The sequence below is a fragment of the Gouania willdenowi genome, chromosome 3, assembly GCF_900634775.1.
Source record: "Gouania willdenowi chromosome 3, fGouWil2.1, whole genome shotgun sequence".
Taxonomy (NCBI): Eukaryota; Metazoa; Chordata; class Actinopteri; order Blenniiformes; family Gobiesocidae; genus Gouania; species Gouania willdenowi.
In genome coordinates, this window is record NC_041046.1 from 3493718 (window position 1) to 3506987 (window position 13270).

Sequence of the window (13270 nt, forward strand, 5' to 3'; positions counted from 1 at the left end):
AGTGTGAGGAGAGCTTCAAGGAGCTGAAGTCCCGCCTTGTAAGTGCGCCCACCTTAGCTTTTGCTGAATTCTCTCTGCCATTTATCCTTGAAGTAGATGCCAGCCACTGTGGATTGGGAGCTGTGCTATCACAGGAGCAAGGAGGAAAAGTGAGATCCGTGGCCTATGGCAGTCGCAGCCTGCACCCTGCACAGAGAAACTATAGCTCCGTGAAGCTGGAGATGGCAGCCATGAAGTGGGCCATGGCCGACAAATTCAAGGATTACCTGTGGGCCACCGCTGTGTTGTATGGATGGACAACAATCCGCTGAGCCACCTGGACACTGCCAAGCTTGGAGCAACGGAGCAGCGCTGGGTCGCCAAGTTGTCTGCATTCGACTATAGTGTGAGGTATCGACCAGGACGAATTAACCAGAATGCGGACGCCCTCTCCAGGCAATGTAATCCTGCTGGCGGCGAGGGGATTGAGTTGGAGCGCTACCTACCTGGCACCCGGGTTCCCAATTAAATTGCAAAGAACATCTGCCAGCAGAGTGAAGAAAATGGGGTTGCTGCCTCTCGGACCCAAGGTGCTAGCAGCCTAACGACGGTCATATTTTGCCCATGGTCATAGGTCGTTTTATTAATCGGTTGGCCACCGATTCATTAAGGGGGGTAGATGTAACCAGGCGGTAGTTTCCCACCGTCATATATATACCTGAAGCTTTCTTAACCACACCCTCTGATTAGAAGGATTATAAACAGGTGTGCACGCACACGTAGCGTCTGCGTGTTCGGGGCTCCTAGGCTCTACTGTTAGGTGCTAAATGTGAGTACTAGTCTCTTCAAGCTTTTTGGTATTAATGTACTCAATAACTTATTGTTGCGCTGTCCCTGGGTGGAGTTTGCATTAAGGGGGAAATGCTGCTCTTGTGAGGCGCCCTGAGCCCCTGTGGTAACAAGGTTTCCAAGTGTGGAAGGTAGCTTTTGTCTTATTTATTCTTTATTAAGTGTAGATGTTCAGGAGGCTAATTGTTATGTTTTTTTATGCAGTTGGCCACTGCTGTTCAGATAAGCTCTCAAATCATGTTTACTAAACGTAGCACCATGCACTTTAACTGAATGAAGTGAGGTTTAGTTGATTAGTTTGATTTTGTTAATCTTTGTCTAACGTTTGGTTTGTTTTTGGTTGAGTTACTAACCTTACGTTTGTTAATATTTTCATTTTATAAACTTCACCTTGTTTGGTAAAATTTTGTTGGTATTGAAAGTTAATTATATTTTTGTATGTAAAGCTTTTAAACCATATCATGAAATAAAAATATTTTTTTTTACAATTGTTGAAGATAAATAAAAAAACATACATTTTGCTACCACTTTGGCCTCTGTTCATATTCTTGCCAGACTAATGTGGTGATATTTACTATATATATATATATGTATATATATATATATATATATAGTAATTTTTCACAAACCACAACTTAAGTAAATAAATGTTTTTAGGCTTGAAGAAAATATTGTATTTTGCCTTATTGTACTATATAGAGTGCTCCAGATTGCTTAATTTGTGTTAAAAACAAAAAAATGATTTGGGGGAGGATCCCCCTAGACAATGGATTTTGTTGTCACCTTTTTTATGTCATTGGTGTTGCATGTCTGTAATTAAAACTAGCATTAGGAGGCCACAGTGAAGGGAGAGGCGCTGGCATGGAGGTGATGACATCAGTCTGAAGGTTTAAATCAACGTAAAACAGACCAAAGCCATGTTAAAAAAGGACACTTTTTTCTAACTCTTGTCATTTTCTGAAACTTGGCAGCTCTGATGTTACTGGTACTGCTGTGCATTGTGCACATCAAAACTGGAATCGTCTTCTACTCTTAAACATGTTCATAAATGATTTCTTACCCCTTTAGCACCAAAAGAATATCTGTAATACTTGAATATCTGTAAAAGTCATGTTTTTCTATTAGCTCTGTCTGCTAGCATAGCATCTCTTCTTCACTGCTAGAATAGCTGCATGTCAAACGACCACTGGGTTACCATCTCCCTCTGCTGGTGAAACAAATATCTGATGTATATACAGTACACTGACTAAAATGGAATCTATTATGAAATAACTAATAGCTTTCACATTTTTCATGTTGTAGGCTGTCAATCACTAAAGGTTCTGAGTTTCCTGATTTTACCCTTTTTATTTGTTAATTTATTATTTTATTTTCACTAGAATTTAAGTTAAGTGAAAACAATTTATTTAAAATGTATTTTTTTTGTGTTTGTTAAAACCATCGTTCAAGATTGTGCCTTTCATAAGACTCTACATTTAAATATAGTTAATAAATGTTTTATAATAACACATAATCATAATTTGAAAAATCCTCTCATCTTTTAACATTTTAACTTTTTTTTTTTTTTTTTTTTAAACAAAAACTTGGTGGGCTCTTAGTTACTCAAGTTACTCAAAATATGAATCATGAACTACTTATGGGAAAAAAGTTTATTATTTTAATTCAAATTTGGGTGAAATATTCTTAAATGCAGCTCTGCAGGGCGGTCTCATTGTGATTACCGTAAGTGTCAGTATATTCGCACACAAGAAAACAACGTGCGGCTGATTTGACCAGACAAACGCGAACCACGGCTGGTTTGACCGCACTGAAAAATCTGTGTACCCTTCGTTCTTTGGTTATTTCGTTTCAAAACCAAAATAAAAAATAGAAAAAAATGATTGTTTTTTGTTTTGTTTTACTATTTTAAAACCAGAAACAGAAAAACGGAAAAACCAAATACAAAAAAAAATAAATTGATTGGATTGGTTTTAAAATCAAAATAACAATGCCAACCTATTATATTGTTTTGTTTGTTTGTCGTTTTTTTAAAAGCGCAGTTGATTCTATATCTATACCGGTGACAACAGTTGCAAACACTGCAGCTTCCTGGTGGATTTGTAATAGAGAATAAAAGCTCTACGTCAACTACATAAACCTCCTCGTAACGATTAAAGAGCCATTTACGCCCTGGATGAAGTAAATGCAGAAGAATTACAAATGGTAGAAAATCAGATCATTTCTGATCAATTTCAGGTAAAAAAAAAAAAGTCTTATAGCTAAGTGTGTGCAAATATGCAAACCATTGTAATATACAGTTTGAAATAGCAGACATAATATTTATAGTAGGGTGTCAAGAGGTTAAGTTGTTCACTATTTTTTTAATAGTAAAATCTAGAACAAATAAAAAAAAAGTGGATGTATTTCTGTAAGAGGTGTTAATCTGTGGAATGACTGGAAAGATCAAATAAAACAGTTCAGAACAGTCACAGCTTTCAAAAAGATGTATAAATCTACTGTAATTAAAAAACATATAAGCTCAGGATGAATAAAGTAGCAACTAATGAAAAGACTTTAATAGATCCAGAACGGATGAAATAAATTAAATGATGACATGAATTAGTTTAAAAATTTAAAAGAACCATTAAACAAAATTAAATTTACTAGGGATGCACCGAAATAAAAATTTGTGGCTGAATACAGTTAAGTTTTTCACTATTTTTTTTTTTTTTAAATAGTGCATAAATAACCTAGAATACATTTTTAGACATGTTTTTTAAAGAAAGTAAATGTTTATTGAATATTATGACATTATGACAACAAAGTTTATCATTTATATTAACTCTTTAAATAAAACAAAACATGATTAAAAAATCTAAAGTACATTAAAGGTGAGGTATGATAATAAATGACTTTCTAATGGTTTATCTACAGTGATAAACATCATTTAGCCTCATTCAGAGGAACAAAGTGTAAAAAGTTATGTTTCCTCTCTTGTTATTACATATTTTATATAAAGTCAGCTTTAAACAGGACAGTTGGATTTTACCCACGTTGGCAGGTGACGTCACCTAACACGCCTCCTAGAATGTTAGCTCCTCCCTCTCCAACTATCTAACAGCTAAAACAAACACTGCTGTTTATTATAGAATATATATTATACTTTATTACCATATATGTAAATACAAACTGCACTACTTTTTCTGCTGCTGATGGTGTTGAGAGTCACTGCTTGGAGCCACAAACCCATTGTTTACACACATCAGCTGTTAGCACTCCATGCTAATGCTACACCAGTCTATGCAGTGAGACCCGGTGTAGTGTAACGAGGAAACGATGGAGATGTTTATGTATTCATAGCTCACAGCGCTAACAACAGACTGGAATTGGAGGGTTTACGTGGTGACAGACGACGGAGAGCGTTAAGGAAAGAGTCTGGCTGTGTTTGTGTGAGGAAAGGACTGCTGCTGTGCTCCTGCAGCAACGCGCACACACTTTTCCGTCTCAAAATGCTTCACACGCTATTATTCGGCCTTGATTTTAACTCACCAAACCAAAGGCTGAATGTTGCTTTTTTTGCATTATTTGGCCACCGAACATTCGGTGCATCCCTAAGAATGATGCTTGATTTACTTTGATGTGATTTATATTGATCATGTAAATGGAAACTTAAAAACAGTTTAAAATAAAATAAATAACATCAATAAATAAAACAGTATCTTCATCTTCAAATTCTTACACATCTTAGTTTATATGAATATAATGTTTATAAAGTAGATTTTTATAGTTAATGTATATGAAAGTCTATAAAAAGTAACATGAATATAATAAAACATGATCATGTGATCAACACATGCTAATTACTCATTTCTTGCCACACATAAAACATACATATTTAACCTGTACATTGGTGGTTAAATGAATCTGTTCCCACACAATTAAAATCTGTATTTTCTTCCAGAAATAGTGTTTTTGTTGGTTTAGTTTCTTACCAGGGATTTAAAACTTAAGGTTAGTCACAGGTGGAGGAAAGTTGATGGTCTGTAGATGTTGTAGGAGGAGATGTTTTTTTTTTTTAAAGCTATAGGGAGCCATTGTATAAGAGTCAAAGGGCGACATTAGGCCCCAGAACCACAGGTTGCAGACCCCTGCTCTGGGAGAACCACAGCTGAACATCTGTCCTGGTATCATAGTCCATCAGTTCTGGTCCCTCCATGATGATTCTGATGAGGTCCTCCTCGTATGTGCTGCACGTGTACGCTCTCCGTTTGACGCCCCACATGTACTCCGTCATGATGCCTGGTGAGCTCAGTGGTCTCTACCCGTCTCAGCCCAACAGGAAACCTCAAATGGGCACAATTCAATTCAAAATGGACAATGTAGTGTTTAACTCAACATTTGAAAATAATTAATAAACATCCAGTTTTCAAAGAGCTTAAAATAAATAACTGATCATTCTGCATCACAACAGAGACATTTTCAATTCATCATCTAAACGTTCCACCTCAAAGCTAATATCACACAATATGATTGTGCCAAACCACCTCACATGAATAGAATAAAACATAAAACACAAACTCATCCCTTACTACAAAGTAGGTTCAACATAAGGTGTTACATCATAGTGTTCAGCATAGTCAGTGTACGTGTAGTTATTTCATCCTCCACAAAGCTAATGGACCTGTAGATGGAGCCACACATTTAGTGATTGCTGTTAAAGTTTGATGTCCAGTCTCTCTGGAAACAATCCCACGTGGTCCGCCTTTGGCGTGGAGGAGGCGGGGCCACAGCATTGGCTGTATGCTTAGGTGATATTTTAGACTTGACGTACTTCTATGATATACCAACTCACACTGACAATTCACGCATATGACTTTTGTTTTGTTGCGTGAACCATCTGGCAGGACTTTGAAGCTGAACTTTTCATCTAAAAGCCCTTTTTCCGTGTCCATAGCTCCGCCCTGCTCTACCTTTATCCATAAACATGTTGCTCCCTGAATTTCCAACCACGCACTGGGGCAGCCCATGTTCTTCTTTATCGGTGGTCGCCTCCATCATATTGTCACGGAGCGTGGGGAACAGGTCCAAACTAAATTAATCTCCTGCAAGTTGGCCAACGTTAATTACGCATTAAAAAAAATAGTGGTGCTAAAAGGAATTTGCATTAACGTGTTAATAACACGTCAATTTTGACAGCCCTAATTTACAGTAATATTATATTGTGTTTCTGGGTGTACAAAGGTTACAGATGTGTTCCAGTGAGTCAATATTCTTTTGATGTTTTTTTAAACAATATTTTGTAATTAATATTTCATCCCAAGGTGGTTTTTTCAATGCAGATATGATAAACAACACCAAAATCCCATATATTCACAAGTAATAGAACTTTGTAAAGCTGTGACTAAACTATAACACTGCATTTTCATTTTTTCACTTTTCCCGTTCATGACCAAATAATAATGATGTATGTTGACCATACGTTCAGTTTTACCCAGACATGTCCTGTTTTGTTTTTAATTTAAAAGAAATGTGTTCTGTCGTTTATAGATATAAAGTCAACTGCACTTTTTAAAAAAGACAAACAAGCAAAACAATATAATAGGTTGGCATTGTTATTTTGAAATACTGGTTTTTCTATTTTCCTGTTTCTGGTTTGAAATGAATTTAAAAAAAAAACAACCGTCAGTTTTTTCTATTTTTCATAGGGTTAGCCTCAGGGAAAGGAAGTGACGAGTAAAAATAATAATATTTTTAATAATAATGATAATAATGGTCAGATTTAACACTTTTATGAAAGGATAAAAACTAAACATGTCACATGTCGTGTGAAATAAATTCTGGCATAAAACTATTGTCACTATTCTTTCGTCCCAACACAATATTTTTTATTATATTTTACGTGTTCACAGACAAAGCTGGTCCCATTAGACAGTAATGTAAATATTGTGATTATTACACCAGAATATCCCATTAGTAATACTCAGTATATTAATGATTAAATCATCAAGTCTGATTTGGTTTAATTATAGGAAATCAGAGAGATATTTATCAACCATAACTTTATGTAACTCATTGTCAGATATAAAATAAACTAGATTCAGCAGAAATAAAAACACTATTGGAGTTAGTTTTGCTTTTCATGTACTTTTTATTTATTTTTCAGAAATGTATTTTATTGTAAATGAGGAAATAAAGTAAGTGCATACAGTAAAACTAATGCAGTGACCCTTATGCACAAAAATATCAGCCCATGATGAGTCAGCAGATATTGGAGCTCTATTTTTAATGTGTAAATATTTTAACTGAAGCAGATTCTAGTGATGATATATTCAATTTAATTTGTGTCTGTAAGGAACCTGTTTACACCTTTAGTTGGGAATTGTTTTATTTTTTTATTTGTCGTAATTTGCCTCAAGCCAGAGATTGTATCAACATAGAGCAAATGATCGTTTGTCATCTGATTAGTTTAATTATCTTTTCAATAATCAATGACGAGTCGACTATTAAAATAGTTTCTGTGGAAGTGTTTGATTAAGTTGGTTTTGTTGTACATTTACAGTATGTACAGCCAGTATCCGTCAGGTTTAGAGCTGCAACTATTGTTTGTAGTCGACTAATCATCAATATGTTTTTGATAAGTCTAATCACGATTATTGTTTTTGTTTTGAAGCATATGTTTTTGATATATTGATATATATATTTTAACCCACCTGTGAAAGTGACCCTGTTGTATTCTGAGCATGTTTTACACACAGGAAATAAAACAATGACAGGACAAAATAATGCATTTATAATAGTTGTATTTTCAATATGAAAAATTGTGATCACAATAAAAAAAATCAATAAATGAAACAATAGAAAGAGCATGTGGTCTTGAACAACTACTCAAAAGAGAAACACGTTGTAAAAAAGTAACAAAATATGTTGTTAACGTGCGTTTCAGGTTCTGGTGGTTTGAACTTTAAAGTCTGGATGGAAGGTCTGTTTCATCCTCAACCATAGATATTGATCTCATATCAATGACTATCATATTCAGGATGTTCTCTGTTAGTACTTTAGCCTTTTGGGGGGTTAATGAACCTCTCCTCATGACAAACTCATCCAAACGCCTTTGTTTAGGAACACTATTTTAAAAAAAGATGTATATTAGTTAACAATTTAAAGATTATATATGTTCATCACGCCCTGCGATGGACTGGTGCCCTGTCCAGGGTGTACCCCCGCCCAGCGCCCAATGAGTACCCCCGCGACCCTGTAAAACAGGAGCAAGTGGGTTTGAAAATGGATGGATGGATGGATCTGTTTATCACATTACAAATGATCAGATTAAATGACTTTGATCATATTTATTGAAGGTTTGTACATGAAAACATGACAATGCATAATTAGACCAATTAAAAGAAGGCCAGGCCCAGTCAGTCTAAACGAGTCATAGAAAGTAAGTGTTAGAATAAAGTCATCCAACAATAGGTCACATGACTGAATATCCAGTAAGAATTAGTAAAACTAAAAGGTTATTGATCTAAAAACATGACATTGACTCAATAACAGATGGTACATTAACATCACCAATAAGCTCCACCCACATTTCCACACACCCATGCCTATGGCACTATCCTACTGTACAGCCTACATCAGTTAACCCCACCCCTTTTAGTCCCTCCCACCCATATCACACAGGATTATGATAAATATGGAGACAAACCTTCTTCAGATACATTTTACTTGTTGATACTTCTTTGAGTATGTAATGCGTATCAATAAACCATAAGAAAGATGACGGTGCCTCAGTGTAAGGCTGTGCCTGTGTTTTCACCGTGTCAGAATGGTCTAAGGCTCCTGACTCAAGGATTCTTCCTTCTGCTGTCGTGGGTTGGAACCCACATTTTTTTATATGCTTTTTCACTTTAACATATTTAACACAGCAAATTCCACCTTTAAAAATACATATCTGACAAAATTTTAGGGTATTTCCTGGGTTTGGGTTAAAATTCTGGTTAGGGCTAATATAAAATGGTTAGCGGGGTAGCTAAAAATAAATATGAGCTAAAATAAAAGTGACGGAACTTTAAGTCAAGTGGTGCATCTATCGAGTGACCTAAACTGGCCAATGAGGGGCGCTGCGTACTGATAGACTGCTGGGTAATGGACCCTTATTACGTACTGATAACCACTGCAAGGCCTGGGAGATTATATGATCGTGATTCATGATCGCAAGAAACTTTCAGGTCGATTACGGTGATCAGCTGCGAGCATATTTACTCGATCACACATGGTGGAAATGTGTGTGGTTGTAAGACACAAACTATAATAGTACTTCATAAAGAGGAAGAAGGCGGCCATGTGTGTTAAAACAGCCAATCAGAGTCGACCTTTTCCTGCTATACTTCTGCCTATAAGTTGCCGGAGATGTAAACAGAACGAGCGAGGAGATAAACAGATGTCAGCCATGACTTGGAGTTATCCTCTGAAGATGAGGCTATTATTGCGAAAAAGTTACTCAACATCAGTTGTGTGGCGGTGGTTTGGTATCTCCAAAGTGACGTGGAGCAAATTAAGTCGATGTGCAAGGTATGTCGGCAGTCAGTGCCGTCAAAAACAACGTATTTATTTAATCATTTGAAGAAGTATCACCCAGGTGATTATACGGAAAGCATGAAAACGCTAGCTTAGTCTGCACAGTCTGCCACTGCTGCTAGCACACGTAGCATTAGCAGTTTAGCCACAACTACTAGTGGTGCGATTCCGATGCTTTATTGATTTGTGCTTATCGAACCGTTTTTTTTATCGATTCTCTGATCGATTTCCAAATAGGCTGAAAAACATGTAATACATGAGTACAGAAAAGAATACAACTAGGTTTATTAAAATAAAAATCAGGTTTATTAATATAACTCTTAATTATTCACCACTGAGAATAACAGTATCTAGATGATACATTAACAATACTCAAATGAGTAAAATGAGTCCAGTGGCTATTGGCTTAGGATCATAAAATAACCACATTTTATCATTATCACACATTAGCCAACATATAAACCTGTTGGAGTATGTTCTCAATCAGCCTTGTCTGTGTGATGTTATATGTTTCTTTTAGCACTTTATTTTGATAGGCACGGAACGTGGTTCTAGATCCTGCTGAGTGTGTTTTTACTTCCTTTGTTTTGTGAGTATTTCCGGTTCCGTTTGAGCGGGAAGATGTTTTAGTTTACTTCCGTTATGTTCTGATGAGGATGCCAGAACTAAGTTGAGAATAAAGACTACTCAAACGAGAAACGTGTGGTTCACTGAAAGAATGAGCAACGAGGCTGAACACGCAACAGGTTATGGGCCCAGGCACAGCACAGGAGGCCGATGGCACAGACTGGTTTTCGACGGAGACGAAAACCACTACGAAATATGGGAGGTAAAATTCCTTGCTTACTTGAGAACGCTGGGATTAAAAGATACCATCCTATCGGCTGATAACCCAGACCGAGAGAAAAACGAGGAGTGCTATGCAGAGCTAATACAGTTCCTCGACGATAAAAGCCTGTCGTTGGTGATGAGAGATGCTGCAGATAACGGCCGGAAAGCGCTCCATATACTACGCGGCCATTACGCCAGCCACGGTAAACCGAGAATCATCGCTCTTTACACAGAGCTCACCTCCCTGTTAAAAGACCCTGGGGAAACAGTGACAGATTATATTTTACGTGCTGAAAAAGCAGCAACGTCTCTGAGAAATGCAAATGAGGTGATAAGTGACGGACTGATCATAGCAATGATCCTAAAGGGGCTTCCGGAGTCATACAAGCCTTTTGCTATTCACACAACTCAGAGCAGTGAAGAATTAACATTTATCCAGTTTAAAAGCAGACTGAGAAGCTACGAAGAGACAGAAAAGTTTGAAAACAAACTGAAGTCAGACAATGTGATGAAAGTAGACATGACAGCTGTAACCTGCTACAATTGTGGAAATCGTGGGCATATGGCGAGAGACTGCCGTCAAAAGAGTACACCAAAATGGTGTAACTACCACAGAAGCACAACCCACAGTGATGAGACATGCAGAAGAAGAGCCAAACGGAAGGACGACGCCAAGCAGACTTCAGAGAAGCAGGACAACTACGAGGAGGATCAGACGATGGTATTCAAAGCCAGCCAGGATCTTCTACCTGATAACATCAAACTTAATGGCATCATGGTGGACTGTGGAGCCACATCACATATCATTACAGATGAGGAGCAGTTCACACAATTTGACAAGACCTTCGACCCAAATAAGCACTTTATGGAGTTGGCGGATGGAAGCAAGATGAACAATGTTGCACTGAAGCGGGGTGATGCACTGATTAAGCTGCTGAACTCTGAGGGGAAGTATGTTAGAGTCACTCTTAAAAATGCTTTGCTAATCCCATCCTATCCACAGAGCATTTTTTCAGTGCAAGCAGCTACAGCCCATGGAGCCAGTGTGACCTTCATGGAAGGACAAAATGAACTCCTGTGTAAGGATGGAACTGTGTTCCCAATCGAGGTACATGAGAGACTGTATTATCTGAAAAATAACAATGAAAAATGCATTGAGAGGCATTTTACTGATGTGATCTGTGATGATAAAGTTAAACTAGCCTGTGATGTCAAAACATGGCATCAAATATTAGGACACTGTAATGTAAATGATGTTCTGAACTTACAAAATGTCGTTGAGGGCATGAAAGTCACTGACAACAGTAAAATAGAGTGTGACATATGCACAGAAGGAAAATTCATTAACAGCAGAAACAAAGAATCAGATGTTAAAGCTGGAGCACCACTACAGTTAGTCCATACGGACTTATCAGGCCCCATTGATCCTGCAGGCTTAGAGGGACACAGATATGCAATTTGTTTTACTGATGATTTCTCTGGATTAGCGACTGTCTATTTTCTGAAAAACAAGAGTGATACAACTAAAGCAACACAGAAATTTCTAGCTGACTGTGCACCTTATGGCAATGTTAAGTGCATTAGATCGGACAACGGTACTGAATACACAAGTGATTCATTTCAAACACTGCTCAGAGAAAAGGGTATCAGACACGAGACCTCATCACCATACTCCCCACATCAAAATGGAACAGCAGAAAGACAGTGGAGGACGCTATTTGAGATGGGAAGGTGCATGTTGTTAGAAAAGGGTTTGCCAAAAGAACTATGGCCTTATGCAGTACAGTGCGCTGCCCACATTCGCAACAGGTGCTACAATAACCGAACTAAAAGTACCCCATATTACATGATGACTGGAAGAAAACCTAATCTGTCTAAAATGTGGATTTTTGGATCAAACTGTTACACTTACAATGACAATCACAAGAAATTAGACTCAAAAGGGGAAAAAGGAATGTTTGTAGGATACAGCAAAAACAGCCCAGCCTACTTAGTGTATCACCCACAGACAAGAAAAGTGTCCAGACACAGACTAGTGAAGTTCATTAAAGAAAATGGCGTTAATCAACAAACACAGACAAATGAGTGGGAAGTAGAAACCCAGGAAAAACAGACAGACAAAAGACACGTTGAGACTCTGTTAATCCAAGGCATCACTGAAAACATCAATGCAGGTGAAGATGAGGAAAACACTCTAGATGAAACACAAAATGAGAATTTTTCTGATAACATGATAAGAAATAAAAATGAAGATGAGGAAAACAAAACAAAACAAAATGACCGGTATCCGAAAAGAGAGAAAAGACCACCAAAATACTTTGAGGATTACGTACCAGATTCCAAAATCAAAGATGTAACACAAATAACTGTTGATTTTTGTTACAGGGCTGTGTGCGGTATCCCTCAAACATTCAGTGAGGCTCAAAAATCAACACAATCAGAAAGATGGAAACAAGCAATGACAGAAGAGATAAACTCACTTAAAGAAAATGATACATTTGAACTGAGCATTTTACCAAAAGGTAGAAACACAGTGGGAGGAAAGTGGGTTTATACCATCAAAGAAAATGAAGAGAAAGAAAAGATCTTCAAAGCTAGATATGTAGCAAAGGGCTACAGCCAAACAGAAGGTATAGATTACCACGAAACCTTTGCACCAACAGCAAACATCACATCTGTGAGAGTGTTAATGCAGTTAGCAGTTCAAAACAACCTTAAAGTACATCAGATGGATGTCAAAACAGCTTTCTTGCACGCTCCAATTGATGAAGAAATTTACATAGAACAGCCAGAGGGCTATGAAGAACACACAGGAACAGGAGAGAAGTATGTGTACAAATTAAAGAAATCCCTGTATGGGTTAAAACAATCAGGAAGAAACTGGTACAAACTTTTAAATGACCATCTCGAACAAAACGATTTTGAAAGGAATCCTGCTGATCATTGTGTTTACAGAAAACAAACAGAAAATGCCAGTGTTATTGTTCTCATTTGGGTGGATGATTTGATCATTGCTGCAAGCAGCATTGATTTTTTGAACAATTTCAAAGAAACG

The 13270-nt window shown here is 37.1% G+C and overlaps 2 protein-coding genes across 4 annotated transcripts in view; both read left to right on the top strand.

Moving 5' to 3' along the window:
- LOC114454635 (gastrula zinc finger protein XlCGF26.1-like) overlaps positions 1 to 13270 on the top strand; it is a 33887-nt gene that overhangs the window by 10807 nt on the left and 9810 nt on the right. The window lies entirely within an intron of this gene.
- LOC114454650 (uncharacterized) lies at positions 10026 to 12708 on the top strand. Its single transcript, XM_028435268.1, has 2 exons — positions 10026 to 11323; positions 12601 to 12708. Exons 1-2 carry the CDS (start codon positions 10103 to 10105, stop codon positions 12631 to 12633), a joined length of 1254 nt encoding a protein of 417 aa, XP_028291069.1. The 5' UTR covers positions 10026 to 10102; the 3' UTR covers positions 12634 to 12708.

Excerpts from the sequence above, each read along its gene's own strand:
- LOC114454650 (XM_028435268.1), top strand. The coding sequence starts at position 10,103 with ATGAGCAACGAGGCTGAACACGCAACAGGTTATGGGCCCAGGCACAGC. Across the intron at positions 11,324-12,600 it reads GAACTGTGTTCCCAATCGAG|GGCTGTGTGCGGTATCCCTC; the intron begins GTACATGAGAGA and ends TTTTTGTTACAG.